Consider the following 25,393-nt stretch of genomic DNA (forward strand, 5'->3'; position numbering starts at 1 on the left):
TGCTAAATACCCCCAGGAGATGGCCATGTGACACTAATGCAATAGGAAACCCCGCGGTGCTTTCACTATGTTGGGACTGGGGGGCACAAACCATTCAAGGTAAACTAAATGCATTTGGCTCAGCTTCGGTTTCAAGGAGATGCGCACGGGCAAGGTGGATCGTATGCTTTTAAATGACATCCACGGTATGATAATGAATGTCATCTGCTTGTTTAAGGCCAAGAGGAATTGGATAGAGACAGACAGACAGAGAGAGAGAGAGAGAGAGAGAGAGAGAGAGAAAGAAAGAAAGAAAGAAAGAAAGAGAGACAGTTAGTTGGGAGAGGCATGCTTACATACTTCCAACTATGATGTCAACATCAGCCGTAATTTACTGCAATGAATGGCATTTTGAAAGACTTGATGAAAGGGTTTTTCACTGATTTTTAACTACATCAGATTTACAGAGGCAGTAATGCATTGGAAAACCTTGGAATAAACAACTCATTACAGTTTAAAGAGGAAAGGAGAAATGTATCACCATTCATTCCCATTCTGGGGCAATTATTCACCAATACATTAAGGCAGGAGCCCAGCACTGAATTTATTTTATCTTCTTTTACTTTTTGTTTTTTTCTTGCACAGCACCGTCGACAGTGCCAAGGTTTCCACTTCTACAGAACATACACTAACCGGCCCCCACCCTCTCCTCCTCGCCAGTGTTTTACATGCCCCAGGTGACTACCCTCTTGGAAGCGATGTCAAATGGCCTCTTGAATCACTGGAGCACAAAGGCGGCCCTGCTCTTGCCATTGCATATTAAGTGTGCCCCGCACAACCACACCAACCCACGCCCCACACCCCGCGCGCCCAGCTTTGCCGAGGCCTTGGCTCTGGTGCCCTTGCCCCAGCAGCAGATCAAAAGGTTGGTGTTGTGATGCCGGCTGTCGACTTTGAAAGCTGACTCACACCCTTGGCTCGCCTTTGTAACGCTGGAAGCCTGTCTGCCACCCCCCCCCCCCCCACACACACACACACACACACTCACACTACCACTACTCCCCCAACGACGCCTCTCGCCCCAAGGGTCCTCCAATGCCCCTATTACAGTGCAAGAGGAGCCAGGCCCTCCGTAAGATCTGCGGCTCCCTTTTAAAGAGTGACCTCTCATTAGCCGTGTTTGTTCTCACTTTCTCCCTCTTGCCTGCCCACAGGACTAACAGGAGAGCACTAATGCACTTGTTTCATGCTGGCGTAGATTAGAAGAGCGGACAGACGCAGAGTGGATTTGGCTAATTGGACTGGGGATTACGCAGCATGATATTGCACTGTTTTTGCTTCACTGCGTGAACATGTCCCTTGGTATTTTTTTTCCCTCTTCATCTTTTCCTTTTTCAGGGAGAAATATGCTTTTTTTTGGTGTATGGAACACAACTACAATATATAAGATTCACAGTTTAGAGTGGAGATGTATCTGGATCTCAGTCGTGCAGTGAAAAATGGCAGATCTGGAGTGATCCATGTTAAAATCTTATACCACTCAAGAGATGGCTTCCAAATTCATGGTTGGAGAATAAATAATTTACAAGTGGATTATATTTAGCATGTATCCTGCCCGTCATGATGCGGTGTGAAGGTAGGCGGTGGGGGGAGGGAGAACAAAAAAAGGTGCCTCGGCACGTTTTATGACGAGCATGCATTTCAGACGGACCACACAGACAAGACGCGTCTCATGTTGCAGAGGTGGCCTCCGGTTCCCCATAGCAGTGTGTGTGTGTGTGTGTGTGTGTGTGTGTGTGTGTGTGTGTGTGAATGATGGTAGTGCAGGTGGACCAACGGATGTGAGTGCGACCGTCTCTCCCCTCACACGACCGTCCCCACCCCACCCGTAACCTCATCTCACCCCCCCCCACCCCACCCGTATCCTCATCTCACCCCCCCTCCCCACCCCCCAATCCTCCCACACCTCCTTTTCCTGCCACCTCCTCTCCCTCCGGCCCCATGGCAACTCCAGGTCTTTTTATGGCCCGTGCTTGGCGGCCCTGTCCCTGTCCCTTCCAAGGTCTGAAAGGTGATCCCAACAGGATGTGGCTCAGGAGAGGGTGGAGGGGGGAGGCGGGGAGGAACACTGCGATTGCTTCCTTTTTAGTGCCTGTCACCAGGGGCTTGCACAAATTGCCACAAACCGTTTAATGAGACCGGCTTTCATGTTGTAGGCTGGAAACACAACCGTCAAGTGCCATGGCGTGTGTGTGTGTGTGTGTGTGTGTGTGTGTGTGTGTGTGTGTGTGTGTGTGTGTGTAGAGATCTGATGAATCCGATGACTAAAGCCCGGGGGAGAAGGCTAAGTGTGGGCAGAGCCTCTTGTCCCTGGAGTCAAAACTAAAGTTATAATCCAGGCTGGATTACGGTAACCTTGGCAATACCTGAGGTTTTACACAGCCATCAAACAGACCTCAGTGAAAAGCAAGCGTACATGGCGCTAAGGGAATCACAGTCATGGACCCCAAAGACACCTTTGCCTTTAACACAGAGGAAAAAAATCCCCAAAAAAGGGATTGTCAGTAAAGCACGACATGAAAAGTAACATATGTTTTGGAACTTGAACGCAAGGTTTAACATGATCTCATCTGAGCCCTTTGTCAAAAACACATTATAGTATATGCCATACCTTGTCATGAATTGTTATTAGGTTTTTTAGTGTTCAGTGATGCAGAATGCTGGTATTGGTAATTATCATGACTTTCAAAATGTTTGATAAATTGATGTCTTGAGATAACTTGACATAGGCTGTTATGATTGTTATGAAAAATGACATGACATAATAACTATTATGTCACTGGACATTGAATGACATGATGACTACAGATAAGGCATCTGCAATGCCATATTTACGCTCACTTTTATCATGGTGTTTGAGGCCAGTTCAACATGGTAAATGGTATTACTAAACAGCTCTTTTAGCAAATCACATTTTATCAAGTAAAATAAGGAAATAAGATACTCAAATAAGAATTATATTAAGGTATTCTATCCTATTTTTCTAAGGTATTCTATAGCATAGGGTTTTAGGTTGTGCGGTTACTCCAAGAGAACACCTACAGTATGTAAAATCTTATCATATAAAATATCACTTGAAAGTGTGGGAAATCAATTTAGGTTGTGTACAGCAAAAAATCCCAACTTGTATCAACACTGGCGCTATCAATTATTCCAACGGAAAAAAGGGCTTGCTTTCTGTTTTCATTTGTATCGATTCCATCCAGAGGCGATGCCAGCAACTCTGTAGTAATTCATCTGAATTATTATATCACACTCAAGATTAGCTCATGAAACATTGACTCCTGCCACGTCAGGTGAGGATACATACATCAGAAGGGAAATCCTAGTGCACCTGTCAAATAACGTCTGCGGATTAGCTTTAATGCACATTTGTATGTTATAATGGCGGATATGATGCTAACTGGCTGCAGAATGGTTTCCATGAGTCAGAGAGTCTCCTGTGAGGAGACGTGTAGACTCTGCTGGCTACTCTTGCACGCCTCGGACTTATTTATTATTCATGCGGCAAAAGAAAAAAAAGAAAGAGGAGAAGAAGAAAAAAAGAAAAAGAATGGGGGAAAAAAATAGAAAATCACAAACGAAGAGAACAGAAGGGTCAGGCCCCAGAGTAACTGAGCCCATTAAGTCCCAGGATGTCACTGCAGCATCCAACAATATGCTCCATGTTCCACTCTTCAGCCTTCTGCTACTTCCCATACACCCAGAGGACTCGCCTTGGACTAAGAGGCATGCTCAGTACACCATCCTATGCGCTATTCACAACTGCCAAAAGCCACCACAGTACTAACCTCAGATCTCCCCAAAATCAGCTTTTACTGGGAGGAATGTCAGGGTACATATTTCTATATATTTCACCTTGAATACTGCTTATTTTTTTAACAGAATGACAAAACTGAATAAAAAAAAACACTCATCAAAACCCTTCAGCACCTGAATGAACACAGTGGTGTGTGTGTGTGTGTGTGTGTGTGTGTGTGTGTGTGTGTGTGTGTGTGTGTGTGTGTGTGTGTGTGTGTGTGTGTGTGTGTGTGTGCGTGTGTGTGCACGTGTGTGTGCACGTTTGTGCGCGTGTGTGTGCACGTTTGTGCGTGTGTGTCTGTACTAAATGAAAGGCTAACAGCGACAGTGCTAATATTCCCTTTGTGAATACTTTATAGGAGAGCATATGCCCATTCAGCGTGCTGTGTTCTTTTCCTGAGTAAGCACAGATGGGGAATTTTATACCTGGGTGCCCTGTCCTTTAGCCTGTCAGAGGTCACACAGTGGGATAACAATGGGAACTGTGAAGGGGGAGTAAAAAACTCTGATCACTCTCGCTTACATGCACAAAATTGAATTCCATTAATGAGAGAGAGAGAGAGATTATAACAGGGTCTCAGAAGTTTTTCCAGACAATTTGGTAATATTTGTATCATTCAAAACCAAATATCAGCACAAGCTGTTAATCATGTAAAGTAATTGTTATATTTAGTCACTGCTAAACTCATATTGGTTTATGTAATGACATTTTATAATCCCTTAAATATAGTGCGTGATCAAATGAGTATAATCTAATTGCTAAGACACGTTGAGTCAACAACAGTTATAATGTCTGCACATTTATCCACAAGTTCATTAGGAACACTCTCCACTGCTGCATTATGACCTTAATGGGTAGTAGAACATTTACACCTATTACCTCAACTGGCAAGCAAACCTGCCATTTTGTTTGTTCCTGCCAAACGGGTACATTTTACTGAATGAATAGTAACATTGCAGAACAGACTACCTCGCTCTGAACATGAACACCTGACTGAAGGCTCTTTTAGTCTATTTAACAGAATGGATACTTAGGCCAAATCATGCCAAACTATCTGCCAAGCAAACCTCACATAACACTGTTTTAAATCAGTGCACGGTCAACCGTGCTTAGACAGACTGCTTACTCAAAATGCCACAAAACTTTCAGCCCAAAGGTGGACACGGGTTCCTACGGGTCTGTTCAAAGAACCTAGCATGCAATTCTGAATGTGTGTTTTGGATCCCTGTCTTTTGCCCTCGGATCCGCTCCTAAATTAAGTACGTTTAGGTCAACGTTAAATCTGGTGGCAATGCTCATACATCATGTCGGGAAAAATGTCTATGAGTCACCGTGGTTATCTACAGCACGCATACCACAGTAGAACAAAACAAACCATATGTGTGTTTTAAGGGTTACACCCTATCCGTTTCCATGACAGCACTTTTGCCAGCTGCACCGAGCACACCAGACATTTTATGTTTTTCTGTCCTTCCCTCCCGGAATGTTAAAAGACTGAGAGAAATTATATTTCACACCCGGAACATTCCCTCTTAGCGAATTATACTTCCATAAAGCTTTCTTACAGAATTGCGACAAGTATTTGATGGCAGTGTGAGACCAGAAAGCTGAGGCGGGAAAAAAAACACTCTCACACACACATTTTATAAAAACTTTTGGGAACCTGGTCAAAGGTTTTGACTACCATAGTGCATCATCTCAAAAATATCTGTCCCTTATAAAACCCATAGCAATGGACTTCATGTCTAACTAAAATGAAAAAAAAAAAGAGGAATACATCTTGAATACAGCCCTCTTCACAATATGGGAAGGCTGGCTGCCAAAGACATGAAAGAGAAACAGAAATGCATATAAAACGTGTCACATTCAGCCTTTTAGGAGATGTTCCTATTGTATGTCAAACCCCTCGATGTCATTTATGAGCTCAACGTGTTAATCTAGCATAGATTTAATACCACACTAGAGAGCTGTAAAAGACCGCTTGGAAAAGTGATCCAATCAAGAGTGCTTTGGCCCCGGCTGTTTATTACCAGACAGGCTTCTGCCGGTTAGACTTGCCAAAGCGTAATTAACGGCATGCAGAGTATTGAAAGTAAATCTTTTTTGACTGCGGTCGCGATCAGCCGGTATCGAGGTTACAGCGCGCAGTTTTATTTAACCAGAGTGGGACCACTGGGAATGATTCTCCGAGTTGAAAGATTGAAGGTGCCAAAAGGAGATAATTCAGTTCAAGGAGGGAGCAGACTCGTGAAACAATGGTATAAATCCTGCAAAGGTTGAATATCCATACCGTGAAATCACAAAATGACTGCATTTGATGTGTGTGCGAACGGAGAGAGTGACATACTACAGCCTTAGGAGTGCTTTTTCTGAGGTGCTAGTTTCTCAAAACTACGCTAATTTCACACATACGTCAGGTGGTACATATGTTTGCAGAGAGAGTCTTGGAAAGCTCCTGTGGTAAGGCCTTAAGTTGAAATGTGAAAGAAAACAAACATTCTAGGCACACACTGGAAACAGGAGGAGGAATCCACCACTAGCAAGCACATACCTGGTTTCTTTGCATATTCAAATGTACGCATGCTTAACATACTCAAGACGAAGAGGGGAATGTCTAACTGTCTAACTAATGTCCATACAAATTCTTTCAAAATTCCACACGCTTCTATGTCCCTGTATGACAGAATGTCTTACAGATCACCAACCCTGATTTCATGCCCTATCCATCCCTTTTAACCTTGATGTCTACGGTCACCACACTGGCTCAACAGAGAGTAAGGACCCGTATAAGTAGGACTGACAAACAAGCGTTTGCTTTGGACCAAACACACAACTGGAAAAAGCTGAGGAAAGCCTAACTTCCACGATTTCATGGTGCCCTTTTGCCCATGGGTGAGCAGGGAGTTCAAGAAAGGGATATGGGTTGATCTGTAAACGCAGAGAGAGAACGAGAGACCACCTGACACACCACCAGGGATTAATGAATGGATTTGCCAGCACAGGACATGCACAGAATGGTAATAGGTGGGAGAGCTGCTGAGGTGCTGCAGATATGATAATGAGGAAAGGGGGAGGAGAACGTTAGCAACATTAGAATGCAGTGCAAACCTCACCGCCTCTCTCTCTTTCTCTCTCTCTCTTTCTCTTTCTCTCTCTCTCTCTCTTTCTCTTTCCCTCTGCAAAGGACAGTATGTGAGGCAAAGTTCAAGACTCACTTATTCATTTACCTATTTATCTTCTCAAAATAACATTTGCTACCACAGGGTTGAATGTGTTAATAACTATTATAGCAGGAATGCAACAATTTTTACACATTCATAATTATACTGTTGAAAAGTAGATTTTGTGACAACAAAGCGCACAGAATACAGCAACGGCACAGAAAACAAAAATGTTCAGACACCAACACCACAGGGTTTACTTTCAGTTTTTTTGGGCCCACAAAGAGAGTTGTGAGTGACTCCCTAACCTCATTCGTTTGGCATCAAACAAAGGCTTCCCTTCAAAAACATTTAATAACACTGTTGGTTTAAAGTTATGAAACCAATGACACTAATGGTTACACTTCACAAACTAAACAAAATAATCACACAACTATGTTTAATACGTTTTTCCAAAGTTCCAGCTAAAGTAATTATTCCTTGATCAGAGGCAACTGGCTGAAAGTATGCAATGCCTTCAACGCATTACAGCGTTCGTGAAACTAGCCCTGGCAGAGGAAAACACTTGTCTTCTTTTCGCCCCTCACAGCCTCTCGGTAATTGTGGGTTTGGGAGGAAAGCGAAAAATAGAGGAGGTATCTAAACGTACGACCCCATTAAGCTGTAACTTAAGCCATCTGATGAAATGAGGAGTTTTTAAAGAGACTGGGCTCAGTTACGAGGGTTGGTCACAGTTGGCCGCTTCGAGAGCCAGTGTCTTGGAAATGGAGAGTTGGGGGGTGGTGGTGGCAGTGGAACGCTTTCTATAGGCAATGTTTTTCTGCCAACCACATCCTTATTTTTCATAGTGCTTAGTGCAGAAACGCACAGCCTCTGACCGTAAACTGTCACCACACTGTTATGCGGTTGGTGACCATCAACAGTGTTTATAAAAAGAGTGGATACGGATGAAAGTCAGAACCGTGAACGACGATTTTCGCTTTAACAGATATGTTGGCATCTTATTGTGTTCTACTGAAAAAGTTGACATCACAACACTGTCCCCATAAAACTGTCACCAGAAAATAAGGGAGTGGATTTCTGTGTGTGTGTGTGTGTGTGTGTGTGTGTGTGTGTGTGAAAGAGAGAGACAGAAAGAGAGAGAGAGAGAGAGAGAGAGAGAGAGAGAGAGAGAGAGAGAGAGAGAGAGAGAGTGTGTGCGTTTATGTCCACTGATTTCTGCAGCACACAGTAAAATAGCATTGGCAAGCAGTGTAGGAAGCATAAGTGATGGTTCTGCATTGCAGGGAAAATATTTTCTTTGTGGGGGTTTACAGGATGGTATTTCCTCTGGGTTGATTCTGTGTTAAACTGTAATTAAGAGCCTTAAGGATAACTGCTACCATTTTATGACTGAAAAGCCATTACTATATTTTATCATTGGTTTATGGCCAACAGAGGTTCAAACAATGTAACAAAACCATTTAATTTTATGATTTTGAGGGAATAAGTAAAAATACAAGACCAAATAGCCTTGAAATCTGGCACATTGAAAGTCATAAAACATTTTCATTATTTTGGAGGGAAATTCCACTTTGGCATCTATGGCCAAAAAATGCAATTCTGGCCGACAAACTGGGAATGTGAGTCTAGGTTTCGAATATTAGCAGGCTCCAGTTATCTTAAAGCATAAAATGCTGCCATGCCAATATAGCAGCCAGCATAGTTATCTGAAATGGTCAGAAACCTAAAACATCTCAATCAGCATCCTGGGAATATTCCATGCCTGGCAACGCGTCATGAGCAGACAACAGTTTGGCGAGAACGATTACAGTGGAGTTCGCACACAGAGATGCTCACAAAAGGACCAGTTATACACTCCCGCCTCATTAAAAAACCTACTGCAGAGATATCTGTCCTGACTTGAATCTAATTTCCTCCAGGCTAAATGAGAAAAACCAGGAGCACACCTACCCCACTGCTGGGGGATATCTATGCAGATAATGCAGCCTAATATAAAAATGACCTCTCGTCTATAACCTTTCTAAAGATCTAAAGCACCATCACAGTCTCTGAATTATGAATATTCAAGCAAATATGATTTTGAAAAATATTAGAAAATGCTGAACTGTAAAACTCTCAGAACATTCAGAACATCTCACTCATTTGTCTTGCTCTCCTTCTACAAAACATCTGTGAAGGGAGAGGTTCTGAGCTACAGACAGCTGAAAACAATACGTACAAACAGAGCTTTTCTAAAAGAAGTGAACTTTTTCCAGACTAAATACCAAAACCTTTCCTGCACCTTTTTTCAAGATAGCTGTCAGAACATGCATGAGACATGATGTCAAAGCCATGCTGAGTACCTGCAATAAAAGAAGGCCATCCCTCCCCTGGCAACATTCAGTCTACGATGTAAAACTCTCCAAAGGCTTGATCCTGTGTGGACTGAAGAGACTACTTGGGCACCGCGGCGGTGAGGCAGGAGTGACAGAAAGCCCTGGCGGCTGAATGCCATCTGAATGACACCCACTGTGAATTCACACAGCGCTGCCCACACCAAGACAACAAACACAGTACCCAGGCAAAATCACACAGAAACTCCCACACAGGCCATTAGCTGAGCTTATTGGAGTCTTGCAAGGCCAATTTTAAGGGGAACATTTATCTGTCAGAGTCCTAGCATTACGCCCAAGAGCAACTGTGGGAAGGGATTATGCGATGCTCATTAAAATTTGATACAGCTTGATTCAGGACGCTGAACCTAAAGTAGATTGAGCCTGTGGCATTACCTAGGAATGAAATTCATATCACACACACACACACACACACACACACACACACACACATCATTTTAAAAGGGAGCTTACTTTTCACCGTGCAGGACTGATGCAAACGTAATTAAATCTTCACACAAATATTTACACAAACAAAGAATGACCAACGTATGCATACTGTATTTAAAATAGCAGTTGTAATTTTTAAGATCCTGAAAATGCTTGCAGTGTTTTTTAATTTGATTTCATTGACTTGTGGTAACGCTAGATATACTTGAGGTGTAGTGTGTATGTCAGCCTTGGCTCACAGTTGCTCTCATTCTGCTTTGGGTCTTCACAGGAGAAGTTGGCAGGTGACTTGAGTGTCTCCTCCAGGACCTGAGTCCATTAGCCGGGCATGCTGGGGGCTCGACAGGCTCTGGGTGGGAATGGAATCCACAGCCAAGAGTGGATCTCTCTCTCGAGGGCCCAGCTACTGACAAGCTACATCAGACTCAACTTATACGCCTGGGCCCTCCACTTCACGAGACCCTGGTGAGTGTTGCAATAAGTCAGCATGAGAAAAGTTTTGGGTAATGCCAAAAAAATGAGAAATGTCGGTCTGAGAATATTGTATTAGTGATGGGGATAATTTTGTTAACATACGACTTGGCCGTGTTTCACATGAATGTTCAAGCCGATGAAACCTTATGTTTTGGCTTAGGAAACCCTGTAGCTCGCACAAGAGAGGGGGTTAAGACAGTTTCATTGGACTGGTCCCACATGCATAAAAATGTATCCAAACAGAGACAATCACTGTGAAAAAGTATTGCTTCATTTTTTTTCTCATGAAAAAAATAGCTGACAGAGAGATCAGTTCCCTTTACTTTAATCATTGGACTGTAATGTTCGGGCGCATTCCATTTTTCATCTCCCTCCCCTTGTTCATAATCTGATTGTGTCCAAGGAGCACTAATGAGGGAATGACCTTTCTGACCCCAACTAACACCTTCATAGAAAATCCAAAAGCAGCAGACATTATAATTCAAAACTCACAGAGTACTGGAGGAGGTGAAAACACAGAGGAGAGACAGAAAGAGAGGGAGGGAGAGAGATAGATAGAACGGGAAAAAAAGTGAGACAGAGATAGAGAGGAAAGTGAGAGAGAGATAGAACAAGAAAGAAAGTCAGACAGAGTGGGCAGAGGAGAGAGAGAGATAGAGAGAGAGAGAAGGAGAGAGAGAAAGTGAGACAGAGAGAGGGGAAAGAGAGAGAAAGAGAGAGAAGAAAGAAAGTGAGATACAGAGATAGTAATGGTGGGGGCTTGAATTCACAAGACAAATGACTGAGGTAAAGGAAGAGGAGGATTGTAGGGCTTACGCTGTGTTGCATTGTCCTCCAGACAATCCTCTGGGAAGCGGCAGCAGAACAGAGAAAAGAGGGATTTCATTGAAAAGGTAGAGAGGAGAAAGAGAGAGAAATAGAGAGAGAGAGAAAGGCAGTTTGCCTTGGGGTGAACATGATCTCCATGCACAGGAGAGAACAGCAGCAGCCACTATTACATTTCATTTCATAAAACGGCATGGCAGGTATGTTCAATCTCTTCCCACCTCTCCCCGCACACACCACTGCTACTTTCAGATTATTTTTCATTCCACCCCCAACGTTTGATTTGGTGTCATTCATTACTCTTCCCAACAATTGCACCAGCTTCATTCCCCCCATCTACAAAACCTCATCTTTATACTCAATTAGAATTTGGTTTCAAGCAAAGGTATTATCGACGCACAAATGGGCATAGTCAATTATCTTTTGGGGGAAACACTACATATTAATGAAATATGAGCATAGTTTCTTTTTTTCTTTTATACTCAGAGGAAGGATTGTCACTTTGCCTCTGTGACAACCTCTCTCATCATGCAATTAATAATTCAGCGTGGTTTCATTTTGATGAATAATTTCAGGGTAGATGAATACTTTCTTCCAGAGTCTATTTCAGGAAATGAAGAAGTATCTATCTGGGGAAAAATACTGCACAGGCAACCGGAAGAGCGCTCGTTCTCGGTTGCTCTGTGGTTGACGACCCACCCGGCCTTGGCCTTGTATGTAGTCTCTGTCTCTGAAGTTGAAAGGTGCAAACGCTAACTAGCTCTGATTGTGTCTAGTGGAGGAATGATCACTGGTAGTGTGTGTACGACGGCTTACACGAGAGACAGAGGCCCAAGACAGAGGCGACACTAACGTACGGATGGCGTTACTCAGGTGACAGGCCGAATCCACACCAGCTGGGGGCCCTGGTCCATTATATGATCCACCTGTGGCCTCGGCCCGGATCTGGCCTAGGCTGCACAGCTAGCTGCCATGTGGGACTGACATTAAGTCTTAGCTTTTAACTCGCCAGGCCTAGGACCGTGTGGGAAAAATAACAACAAAAAACCCCAGTAAAATCCAGGGCCTTTTATTTAATTAGTAACAAGCAAAAAGTGCAAATCTATTTTCAAATTTGAGTGTTGTGTTAGTAGAGCGAGCCAAATAAAGGTAAAGCATATAGCATTATTTTTTTTTTAAGGGAAACTAATGGGGAAAATTACAGGCTGTCTTGTTTACAAATTATAGCCCTGTAATTAGTCAGCTGTTGGCTGTTGGTGTGCTCTAGTTACATCTTAATTGAATAGCACCAAAACACTGTAATCCTTACAAACAAGACCACTGCCACATGGACACGTGTATGTGTACACATTCTGTTTACCAGCGGAGAATAACTTTAATAAAGAGGGGGAATATAAAGGGGGTTGCCCACTTAGAATGTTGCAGAAATTATTTTCCACATGTTACTGGCCACCATTTGGTTTTTGTTCAGTTTTTGCGCTCAAGACTATTTAGAAAACATATCCCCTGTGACCACAAGAGCCACTCCCTACCACCCATTACCCACACACAGGTATGCACCTAAACACTGACAAACACACACACACACCACCCTTAACCCAACACGGCCCCAGCCCCCCACACCCACCCAAACACAAACCATCACCCTTCTAAGACAAACACAACACCCATCCATGTACACACACAACACACACGCCCTTACCAAGCGGTCAAGGCTGGTGCCAGCGGCGGTGGTGGGCCGCTCCTCTGGGCTGTAGGGTCTGAAGCGGGCGTTAAAAGTGTCTGTGATGCCGCGGGCCGACCGCCCCATTCCAGCAGGCTTGGGATGCCCACATCCCTGGAAAACCTGCAATTAGGGGGGTTTCAGTGTGAGAAACAAGGGCAGTTGTTTGGTTACGGGGTTAAAAATGTCTACGATGCCTTGTGGATTGAATTACATGTGTTCTGTCTGGAATATAAACGTTGTTATATTTGATCTTAATGGAGACGTGATGGAGACGTGGCATTTTGAAGAAGCAAACAAAAAAGACAACCAAATCAGTCAGATGTTAGTTTGGTTATATTTTCATGCAAGAGCATTCAGTCAATCAGTGAATGGACACAGATGACAAACAAAAAAGTCGACTCAATGAAAAGCCGAATCATCATCCTAACTTTTCTCCTCGTAGCTCCACAAAGTGAGCAACTGCGCTTGTTGTGAGCTAATAGAAAAACTAAGCACTCTAAGAAAACAGCAGGCATCCCAGAATAAGCAATGCAACAATACAACAATTCAATTTCAAGGGGTACTGAACTTCTCAGTTCTCGGAGACGGTGACATCTGAATACAGCCTGAGCTGAGAAGGATGCTATACAGTGTGTCTTTAAAAGCGTATTCCTCTGTTTGACCTTGTGAAGACCCTACTTTGGAGACCTACTCAGGCTTATTATCACTCCTCCTGTCAGTACAGTTTGCATATTTGTTGGGTTCCCCCTCTTCTCTTTAAGGCTTGACTTCCTGGCTGGTGTTGATGGAGCACTTTAATGCCATACATGACTCTCCTGACAAGAGCTTGTCTTTCTCAGCAGTGCTTTCCCCTAGTGCAGTATAGTCTGCTAGCATGGTGATTCCCGACTGTCTTAAACATATTCATTCTCTATCTCTCTCTGTTTTTCTCTCCCTTTCTCTCTCCCTCTCACTCACTCACTCACTCTACTGTCTTCCTCTCTTTCTTTATCTTTCTCTATACCCTCTTTTCTTGCTCTGTCTCTCTCTCCCTCTTCTCAGAGCTGTAATGTAGCCGTGATATGACAGCCATGCTACAGAACTACATGGCTACAACACAAAGTCCACTCTCTGTCAAAATGTATTATAGACAACTATACTGGTGCTGGGCGTCTGAACTGGAGCTGTCTGTTCTTTTCACATGAAAGACGTCGACAAGTGGGGAAAATCTGTGATTTGGAGCACCTTGTGGTGCATTAGAGTTCGGTGCATTTACAGTTTCAGGACAAACCGCGACAACTAAAGGCCTCCTTTCAATGCACACTCTCTCCCTATTGAGGGCCCATTTCCTGGAAAGCCTTGACACTGTCAGATCATGTAAGATGTTCCCATACATTATTTGACATATTTCCTCTTTCTCGCCCATTATGGCTATGTGAAACATGCATGAGAGGGCTTTCAAAGAAGTTGAATCCACTCGACTTTCGCCATGAATATAAAAATCAACATGATGTTTTTGCTGCTTGCATTCCATGGGACTCTCATGAAAGGGGTATGGGAATCACTGACACAAGACACAGCATACACACAGCAATGCTTTTAACTCTCACAGAGTTGACTTAAGGTCTTCTTCAAAGTAGGAGGTGTATTCCGCAAGGCAGGATTTCTGAGTCTGCTTATCAGATTTGTGGGTCAAAGTTTTATTCAATTCAATTGTATTTATTTATTCAACACATATAACAATTTAAATTGTCTCAAGGCACTTTACAGAGCCTGAACCTCTTGAGCAAGCACTAAGGCGAAGGTGGCAAGGAAAAACTCCCTTTTAACAGGAAGAAACCTTATGCAGAACACAGCTGATAAGGGGGCACCCATCTGCTTGGGGACAGCCGGGTAGAAAGATAGAAAAAAAGAAGGGGACAGGATGAAAGGGAGAAGAAAAGAGTATCAGAAGCAAGCAGATGAATTCACACTACACAATACACATCTTCTGGCTTACCCTACTTGATCAGGTGCTTCCTGCTATCTTAAACAACCTATTTAGTTTAAGATTAGAAGCGGATGAAGGAAAAAAAGCAAAAAAAGATCTTGCATCAGTAATGAGAGGGGGGTTACCTTTGCTGAAACCTGCATGGAGTTATCTTGCATGGTCATGATGGCCTCGGAGATCTTGACATCTATGGGCTCCATGACGGCCTCTATGTTGAATGGTCCTTCCAGTCTTTCTGCCACCAACAGCATGGCATCTGTCATAGAAAGAGACAGAGGACACATTTATGTCGCATTTTATAAATGTAGATCAACCAGCTAACACCTAAATTACAAACTCTGTGTTAGTAAGATCACTGAGGATTACTGTATGAGATAGGCAGTCGGGAGTGGAACTTTGGACTGTTGCAGTGGAGTTTTTAGTAGGCAGACCCAACAGGTGAACTTGCAAAATAAAACAGAATGAATTCAAGGTGGTAGGGGGTTAGAGGACAATGACTGACATGGTACACAACTTGAGTTTAAGTGCAACTGGTGATTGATAATAGATGGAATTATTCATAAGACTCATTCATTTCAGATTAACTACAGTATTGTGAAAAATATCTTACACATTTTCCTGCTCCACTGAGAATTAAGTCCATGACCTTTGTTTTATTTATTTGTAACTTGTCAGCAGCCATGGAGACCCCAAAGGACACATTCTAGTCCACATGGCCGATGATATACAGCGCGGTTAGTAGGCTACTGCATTTGCAACCCCTCCTTGCCTAATGCTGCACGGTGAATGTCCTCATGTAACATTGCTAACAAATGCTTTTCTCACCTCACTAGCATAAACAAGACCCCTCAGCAGAAGGTCTTGTGGCCTACAAAGCCGTCTCCACTTCACCCTCAGAGGCGAGTTCAAACCTACGCAGCCCGTACACTAATTAGTCTCAGCGTACAAGGCCACGCATTTATCCAACAGCAGTTTTCTCAGTAATTGTGAAGCTCTGACATTTTTGGGGTTCTCTCTACGCACCATATGCGTTTGAATAGACAGGACACATGATGGCCCTGGCATTGCTTTATAAAAGTTGCAAGGGTACGTAAGGGTTGCATTCCCAGCAGTCACGCGTGCTTGTGTTACAGATTCCCAAGAGACCAAAGCGAGAAATGACCTCTCACGTGCAGCTAGGGTGTTGTACCTGTACACTGGGAAGAGTATCCACTGTTTGCATCTACTTTTTTAAGGATCACAATGTTTTCAGTGAGAAGAGCTCAACAAAAGTTTAGAGAGGCAAATCTGGATTTTTTTTTTGGTAATGCTTCAGCAGCTATAAGGGACATTTTTGAAAGTCATTCCTTTAATTCAGTTGGGTTGTTTTAGCATTTAGATGGAACACAATGTCTTTCTCTTCTAATGTTGCTTTTATCACATTATCCCAAAGCTAAAAACAATGAATGTTCTTGCCAATTGCGATAATCATACAATTAGCACTCTGCTTAGAGAAAACATTTTGCAGTCATAGAAGACAAAAAAAACTTGGAGCACTGTACTGTCCCCAAGGCGCTGTGAATCATACTGTAATTTCGGAATGTTTAACACATCATGAAGTACTTCTGTACACAAATGAGTCATCGCCAAGTTGAGTGGGGATGGAAATCATGGAGGAATTGATTCGCAGCAGTGTGAGTCGTTGACCCCAAAATAGCTGTAATGCCTCAAAGAGAGCAAACAGGCCGTTCTTGAGGTCCACCCGAAGAGTGCAGTTTGTCTGATATCTCTCTTGCATCATGGTGACGCCTCCTGTTGAAATGCGCTGTCTGCAAATGTCTAGCCTTTTCGTCACATAATCCCGCAGAGAGATGGTCTCAGATTAAATGTAAAAAATAAATAAATCTAGCCAGGAGACTAACACTCTGTCTGACAAAGGGGTGATAACAGAGGAGAATACTGTAGGGCTCTGATAGAAGCCACTTTGAAATAGCCTTGTGAATTTGTAAATCTCATGTCCAACCAATTCACATGATTCACATTACATATTTAGGTGATGTGAAGTACATGTTCTGCAGTGCAGGTAAAGCAAGCGTTTCCATAGTAACACACTAACACACATGGAGCCCTGATTCAAATGAACTTTATGAGCTCTCTGCCCAGTCCTTCTTTCTGTTGTTATACAACTATTTATAATTCAGAGGTAGTGCTTCATTTCACAGCATGGTGCCGGGGGAAAAGGGCTTGCATCTTATGCCTTATAATATATGCTGTGATTTCTGCCAATTTGGATAAGGGTGATTTCTACCCCCTACATAACTGAACTAAAATGTTGGTTTTCACAACGGTCCACTGAGTTAAATTCCTCCATAATGTTTGTTCCTGCCACTTCATGGACAGTAATGGTGTCAAATGGTCATTCGAGAGTGAGAATCTGCACTATGGTGTATGGCAATAAAACTAGCTGAAATAAAACAAACAAAAATAATAACACAGGACAACATTTTCTGGTGTTTACACAATGTTTTTGACAGAAATGTGAAGTAACTGGAATTAGGCAACAGGAAAATGTGAAGGAGGTAAGACAAAAACCTACTCCATGAAAGTTTTACTGTTTAGTATTATAAAGTTATATTATCGTCTGTGATAGTAAAATCTGTTTCAGATCTGAGTTAACAACAGAGAGAAAACTTTAAGATTTTTTCATTCAAATTTTCCTTCAGTTGAGTAAGGGAATTTCCTCAGCATCCACATTCATAACCTCTAACAGCAAGACCATTTCATCTTGTTTTAAAGTTTGGGCTTCAGTGTGAGTTGAGTGCGCCTTTACTTCAAACTTTCTTCTTGTTCTTCAGGGAACTGATGAAACGAACTAAGTTAACCTTCGAGTAAAACAGAAAAGACCTCTTCTCCCAAATGGACTAAATAGCCCAGTATCGCTCCCTTTGGCCCAAATCGATAGGAGGGATAGTTGATTCCGCAACGCCATAGTTTCATCATGAAAACGAAGTGTTATTAATTTGCGCTCATATGGAGCCCATTACTCTAGATAGGATGGCGGTATTGATCGGATGAGCACGGTAAAAGAGGAGGGGTAAAAAAGTATTTGATCTTTTCATTAGCTCCTGTCTCGTCTCACAGCTGGAAGATTACAGAGCCTGCAGGTGCCCGTGGAGAAGAGAACACAGCCTCCGTGTTTTATTACACTGCCGCAAAGGGTGAAAGAGAAGGACTCGAGTGTCAATTAGTGGGCAAGAGAGTAGGTAGAGCAAAGCTTCGGGTGAATGAACACTCGCAGGGCAGAGGCACATAAATGGAATGGAACTCGCTCGCAGATAACGCAATTAAAAATCGGAGAGCTGTCTTGAGATGTTGAGCCACAGCAGACATCAATCAGTTGGAAACAAACTCAATGAGGAGAACCTTGGCAGAAGTATAAGAAAAAAGGGGAAACTATCGTTCTGCTTTATACAAGGCTATATAGGAAAGAACATAAACCAGGAAACAACACATTGACTATCTGGAGTGAAATACGTGATGCCTATACCTCTTTCCTCGGCCTGAGTCTCTGGAGGGCAGTTCTTTTTTAAAGTGCTGTATTGTGTAAAACAGTGGGGTAGTCCTGTTACATTTAAAAGCTGTCGAGTGAAACATTTTCAGGACAACTTTAAGTCCCTATGAATGTCTGCGTTTAACTCTTAAGTAAATGCACAGTTTTATTTCAGTGACAGCGTAACCTTAGCGTCCATTTTATCCAGCATAGTCCTTCAACTCAGTTGAAGTACTCAGGTAAATCCCTTTTCTTGAACAGCCCTCAGCTATAAACATCCACATATTATTTAGGTGGGTGAGGCTGAATCACTGCAAAACTGTTCCCTGTTTCACTTTGCCAAACTGAAATAGAACCACATCACTCATTTTACATGCCAACTGTCTCTGAGACATGATAGGATTTGGCACATGATTGTAATACGATTTGACATCCATCACTTTTTTCACAAATCATTTTTAGTTTATAGCTATAACTGCAAAACCTAGATGCTTCTTGTGTTATTATAGTCTTACCAACCAAAATACACATGCAAATATTCTTTAGTATACTTCTTGTTATGTGCTTGATAACTTCTCATATATATATTTTTTTTTATTCAGAAGTGAAAACTGTAAATGACAATATTTTGTAGTAAAGAAGTGCCTATGGTGCTTGTGTAATATATATATATATATAACTTCCCTGTGAATCATGTGTGTAAATGGAGCTGCAGGCGTGCCCTAGTCCACTCTCCCTGCCAACCTCTGTTTGGTCCCCCCTGCCTTTGAAGAGCACTTCTGTTTGTTTACACTGGGGCTTCAAATTGCCCGTGATGCTTGGTTAGATTTCCATCAGGAGCCGGCTGGAGGTCAGAGCGCAGGGGGCTTACCTGGGGCTTCTGAAGTCCTCAGCTGTGCTGCGAGACTCCAAGACTCTCTCTCTCTCTTTCTATCTCTGTCTTTCTCACTCTAACTCTCCCTCACTCACTTGTTCTCTCTCTCTCTCTATCCCTCTCAGAAGACAGACCACCAAGGTAGAGCTTTCTCAGGTGATATGGAGGCTCACACACACACACACACACACACACACACACACACACACACACACACACACACACACACACACACACACACACACACACAGACACACACACACACACTCACACAAACACACACGGAGAGAGAGAGAGAGAGAGGGAGATTCTGGTTTCTCCTGCCGAGCTGTCGAGGCTAAAACCCTCAGTTGAGTGGGAAATGTCTCGGGCTTGGAGGAATGAATATTTTATTAGAGCGGTACATGAGACAACTGAAGGAGGGGGGTTGGGGTAGGGGTGGGGTAGGAGTGGGGTGGATGGGCGGTTGGTTGGGTGGGCAGCAGTAGATTTAGAGGTTATTTCCTGTAGCTTAAACACATTTTGTCAGTGAAATTTGTATGCGGAGAAAGCCATGGTATGAAACAGAAGGTCGTGGATTAATTATGTTGTTTTAATGGGCTCCCTCCCCACTCATTTATCATGTGTGTCAAAGAATAAAGCACTGACTATTAAATGTCTCAATAAGGTTTTGAAAATAGCCTTCAAATGTCCAAGTGCTTGCGCCTTTGTCTACTGGAGATCTTTAATTATCGAAAGCTTGAATCATTAGTGCCTGTTAAACAAGCTCATTTTTTCTCCCGTCTCTCCTGACCACAGTGTAGTGCGTATAAAATCATATTTCTCGTGGCAGCTGCAAAAAAAAGCCACAATGGATTTGTCAATATCTGTCATCCGGTAGATGCTTGCAGTCTCATGTAGTTACACAGCAACACATAATCACGGAGCTTTAACACATCCGCTGCCAGGTAACACTAAGGTCAACCTGGGACAGTGTGTGCACAGCATGGCTTCCTCCTATGAAGAAACCATAGCCCGAAGGCTGCATGCCTTGCCACTCTGTGGATTGATGGCTTTCATTTGCTCATCGCCGACACCTCACAAGAGTGCTGATCACCAATTGCATATTTGCTTTTGCCAACGAGGTGGAATTGTTTTTTTTATTTATATCAACAACGGTGCGAGGCTCCGAAGAGAGTACGCACAGATCGAATTCCTCTGGGCTGATTCTGGTTTATGAGGTTTGAACAAGCTATTTTCGAATCTCCTGACTCATTTGCCACCGTGAGGCAATAAACCTGTGGCTCATGAGTCAGGGTGGCGAAGAGGGAGGAGGGGGGGACACTGGAAGTCAACACTGTACAGGCCTTGAGATAAACAACTTGTTTTGAATAGGAACTGGGACTGTGTTTTTTTTTGGAAGATGTAAAAAAAAGTTGGCATTAACTAAGGTTTGCTTCAGATTCCATTATTCTTAAACTCACATTGTTGACAAACACGCCTGCAGTTAAAAAACAGCTCACTCATGCTTCTCTTATTAACAGGGTTTCTGAGAAGACTGACGGAGTGAGAGAGAGAGAGAGAGTGAGAGAAAAAAGTGTCTCCCTGTTAAATGTACTGGTAATAGAAGACTGAAGGTTGGGTTGTAAAACTAGTGCTCCGACTAAAGCACACAAGAGGTGTCAAAGACTCTCTTTATAGGCAGTCTGCAGCATAACACTGGGATTCTGTTCTGCCTTACCTGTTATAGTTGGATCTCGCCAGACTCCAGGCTACAGGAGAGCTATTAGTCCCTGCTGAAATCTGTCTTGACAGTAATGTAAACAGTCAGTGGGAGGAATGCTCCAGGCGGTAAAAGACAGTCTAAAAAATCCGACCTTAACGAACGTCGCTCAGGAAAAGCCAACCCAGTATTCATTTAAGAATCCGTAAAAAAAGGTGTCGTAGGGATAGGGATGAATTACCATAAAACCAGCTGGGAAACATTCTTTATAAAAGCCAAAAAAATTAAAAAAAGATCTCTTTAAATCTTTGACGGAGTGGAAAGGAGACGAGGCTCTGCGGGAGATGAGGCGCTTTCTGTGGCAGCTGTGACAGTGACTTTTAGGGATGGGGAGCTCAAACAGAAGAGGAAGCCGCATAGAAATGACTTTAAATGAATACGCGGGCCGGCCGCTTAATGCAGCTGAACACAATGGACACTTTTATCCACATTGTGAGAGCTACTGCTTTTAAGCGGTGTTTTTTCCCCACGTGAATCATCCTGTTCTAAAAGAGCTACGGTTCTTATATTTCCCTTTTTCATGTAGATATACTATAGATGTGGTCTGTAGTTATTTATGAGAAGACTTTTTAATGCTATGTGGTGGTTAGGTGCTGTCATCTACTTTTGTTCTGAGTTAAAACGCTGACTTCAAAAACACATCTCTCCTAAGAGAAAACTGTGAAAAGAATGAATAATCTCTACCTAAGAGATGTGTTAGAGAGTCTGTCTTTCTATCGGCTTTGTAACATGCTAGCATGCTTCCTTATTTAAAAACCGTTATCTTTAGGTAGCCATTGGTGTGAGGTGTGAGGAGATACAGCCTTAATGATGTATTCAAAACCAGTCCTGATGGACCTAATGCCATTAACTGAATACCTGAGAATGACTGTTGGAAGGGTAGGGAATACGAGTCACATCCATTGTCACACGGGAGTAGTTTCACATAGTTTTTCAACACTGGTTTTCAAAAGTGCCTTTCTGTGTGGACATAGTGTCTTTCAGTTTTTTTAAAAGGTTGTAAACATGTACAGTGTTGTAGACAGGGGTTAAAGCTTTTGTTTGTGTGTGGGTGAGTGCTAGGGAGGGTGTCGTCCTGTGGCGTGGACAACTTTAAAGGGTAAAAAAAAAAAAAAAAAAAAAAAAAAGCAAAAAAAAACATTTAGAAATGAATGATTGCAGATTATGGTTGGACTTTTGAAACTGCAATACCAAGAAAGGTCAGCAATAGTACTCCACCTCACTACATGGTATACATGTATAACACATGTAGCATTTACGGTTTCTTTTTATATCAAGTTTTGCTGCTTAGCTTTGTCCTTGAAAGATTTCAAGATGACCTACAACCACAAGGTGACATGGTTTAATATGTAAAATTCAGTCAGTGGAAGAAGATTTGATTTGCAACCATTTAATTGAGGATATTTGAAAAAGGACAGCGATTCACTTTAAACCGTTAAAGTGAAACAGTGAACTGTAGATAATACTGTAGTTTTATATTGCAACATTTCCATGATTTCTTTGTTCAAAAGAAATAATCGTAAAATATACATCTTTTAATTCTAGCATGAGTGCTGAGGCATTGGCTATATTCATGTTCCTGCCTGGCAAGTGTGGCGTTTTTACTGCGTTCTCATCTTCATCAGAAAAATGAACAAGGACATTGTCCATGTTCTGGTTGGTGGCTTTGTTGACATTAAGGAATACATGCCTTCTTTTAGCTTTTCCAAAAGAGGTCTTTTAAACTCTGGTGTTATGCTGTTTGTGTTAAAAAAGCTGGCATGCTGTTGGATATTGACAGTTTAGTCAAAGCAATTTTGTATTCAGCTATTTCTTGGCATTAATTCACCAGAGGTTGAGTTAGCCTGAAAGTCAGATTGTGCTCTGCGATAAACACGCGTATTTTCAGGGCACACACACGGTCAGTCATTGATGCTTGTACATCAGCTGTGGTTGTTGCTCCCGGCGTTGTGTTGGATAGTGCGAATAGCTGCTCTATGAGCTGGGTCTAACTCATGACGTGGAAGCACTTTTTTCACGTTAGTTGCATAGCTTTCTTGAGCACAAAGTGCAGAAGCAAGCACCTGCTTCTCTCAACTTCTTGCACCGGGTACCAAAAGGCTTACTGTCCTTCCCTTCGGTGTGACAGTATCTCTACGGCATCTACGTAGCATAGGCAAGGCGATTGAGAAAAGTCGGTGGTGAAAGCACATTTTCCCAAGACCTGCCCCATCTACTTCTGATTGGCTAATAATGTTATTTTGAGAGCGTGAGAGGTGTGCTCCTTTCATATCATTGGCAGACAAACTCATAAACCCGAAAGTAATGGTGATGATATCGAGACGTGTTTTTATTCTTTTTATTTTTCCGCAGCCAAACGCTGCACGCTGGAAATCCGGCACGATGCCGGAATACTTTAATCCCTGTGTAGAGGACATGATTTCTGGATATTAGCTGTAGTCTGTAGTCTCCCAGGGTTACATGAGGAATGAGCGTGGGCAAGCTTGTTTGTTGTCAGTCTCATCATTTTAAAAGGCTTGTGGGGGAGGTCTGATCCCTAAAGGAATAATAATGACTTGCTTAAAACTAAAAGCTGTTTTTATTATACAAGGACCATTTAGGTCTTGCCTACAAATATCGGAAAAATATAGAATTTAAAAAAGTTATATAGAAAAGGAAGATAGTAAATGAAAAAAGGACGTTATATATCTGGTTATGGTGGTATTGGTACGTGTTTTAAGTCGTTAATTAAACTCCTGTTCCTACTCTGAATTAGGAGAAAAAACACCAACAAAATACAAACAAGCAGGTCTGTTTCATGTGAGATGAATGCAATAACTGCCATGGAAGGAAGGTGATTTGACCCTCATATTCAAGGTGTTTTTGTATCAAACTATAAGGGAAAATCGAGCCCACTGGAACCATGAACCCAAAACAGAGACCGAACTCCAAGCCATACTTTCATAAGCTCACAATGAAGGGAATACAAATCTTAATAAAACTAATGAGCATTCTTATCACACCTTTTATCCTTTACCACACCTGTAAGCTGGGTTCATTCTCTAGTCACACCAAATTAAGTTTCCACAAACAAAACATATACATAGCGGATAAAAAGTTTCATCAGTCAACCTCAGATTTGCGGTGTTATAGGGTGAGGTTGAATAATAAAAGTGATAATAAAAGATACTTGCAGTTTGACCTTTATTAGCATTGCTCAAAAATGTATGAAATGGGACACTTTTCGAGGTAGACATGAGAACATTTTTAATTGCCCCTTTAGTAAAAGGATTAAAGCAGGTAACTCCATTTACACTTCATTTTCCATAGCCCTCACACTAAAATGGCTCTATTAGAGGCTCGCCGCCAAGTAGATATATCCTGAAAATTAATTTCCTACTGTAGAATATGCTCCCTTGTCTTAATTGAAGCCAGTTCTGAGCTGTGGAGTGGGCTCTCGGACCATAATAGCTCGAGAGCTTTCCATTGTTGCCAACTTTAGTTCACTAATAGCACTCTCCAGGTCTCAGTTGCTCATTAGCAGGAGATCAACTTGGGAGTGGATTACCTGAACTATGAAGCAAGTCTGCAATGCAGTTATATAGTCCAATGGGTCATTAAGCTAGCCAGCTACACTGGTCACTGTTCACCCTAGCTATCAGTAACACGACTGTAGTTAAAACCACAGAAGTGACTAGTCTAAGGCACCTTTCACACCTGCTATTTTGATTCAGACCCAAACGTACAAGGTAGGTGGGAAATTATGGAATGCGATAAGGGCAGCGGAAATATCTTATTGTAGTTTAGGACTAACCATTGTGTCTTGAGCTAACTCGGTTACATGAGTGACCCAAGTCTGTTTAGCAAACAGACAAATGGAAAGATGTGTCCAACATTCATATTATCAACAACACACAACATATGCTGGACTAAAGGTTTGTCAGGCTTTAATCAGCAGCTAGTAAATGCTCCTCCTCTAGCCATTCTCCTGGATTCCAGAAATTCCATCCTGAACTTCTAGCAATAAAAAAGGCCAAGGAGTCCACAGCCAAAGAAAATATTTGAGATGAGGCTGCTTATTATAAAACTGTTGACCGGCCATTACAGAATTGTAGGGTTATGTTAAGTCGGTAAACATTTCAATTTTTGACCGCAGAAACTATGTATTGCACCTTAAGATCTATTTTTTTCTGCGGAAGCCATGAAATGACAACAAAATCACTTAAAAGAGATATTTTGGAGGAATGTCTTTGATCGTTTTGACAAGTTGATGTATAATAAGCGGGAACATGTAAAGTCCGCCGGTCAGTGTCAGAAAATAAATCCTTTCAGGACAAAGAAGACTATACATTATCCCTTACATGGCAAATAATATAACTTTGCAGCATCTGAAGATCTGTAGAACCTTTGGACTAATTAAGAAATTAA

At 42.3% G+C, this 25,393-nt stretch overlaps 1 protein-coding gene across 2 annotated transcripts in view; it reads right to left on the reverse strand.

Moving 5' to 3' along the window:
* The window catches only part of gpc6a (glypican 6a), a 117,837-nt gene that overhangs the window by 17,052 nt on the left and 75,392 nt on the right, over positions 1–25,393 (reverse strand). The window contains exons 5-7 of one of the 2 annotated variants that reach the window (XM_080835785.1): positions 14,947–15,077; positions 12,829–12,972; positions 11,118–11,147 (exon numbers count right to left, since the gene is read on the reverse strand). In XM_080835785.1, coding sequence (XP_080691911.1) covers positions 11,118–11,147; positions 12,829–12,972; positions 14,947–15,077 — 305 coding nt within the window. The remainder of the gene's footprint in view (positions 1–11,117; positions 11,148–12,828; positions 12,973–14,946; positions 15,078–25,393) is intronic. The other variant, XM_080835786.1, reaches the window with a different exon arrangement.

Source organism: Sprattus sprattus, assembly GCF_963457725.1.
Source record: "Sprattus sprattus genome assembly, chromosome: 3".
NCBI classification, from domain to species: domain Eukaryota; kingdom Metazoa; phylum Chordata; class Actinopteri; order Clupeiformes; family Clupeidae; genus Sprattus; species Sprattus sprattus.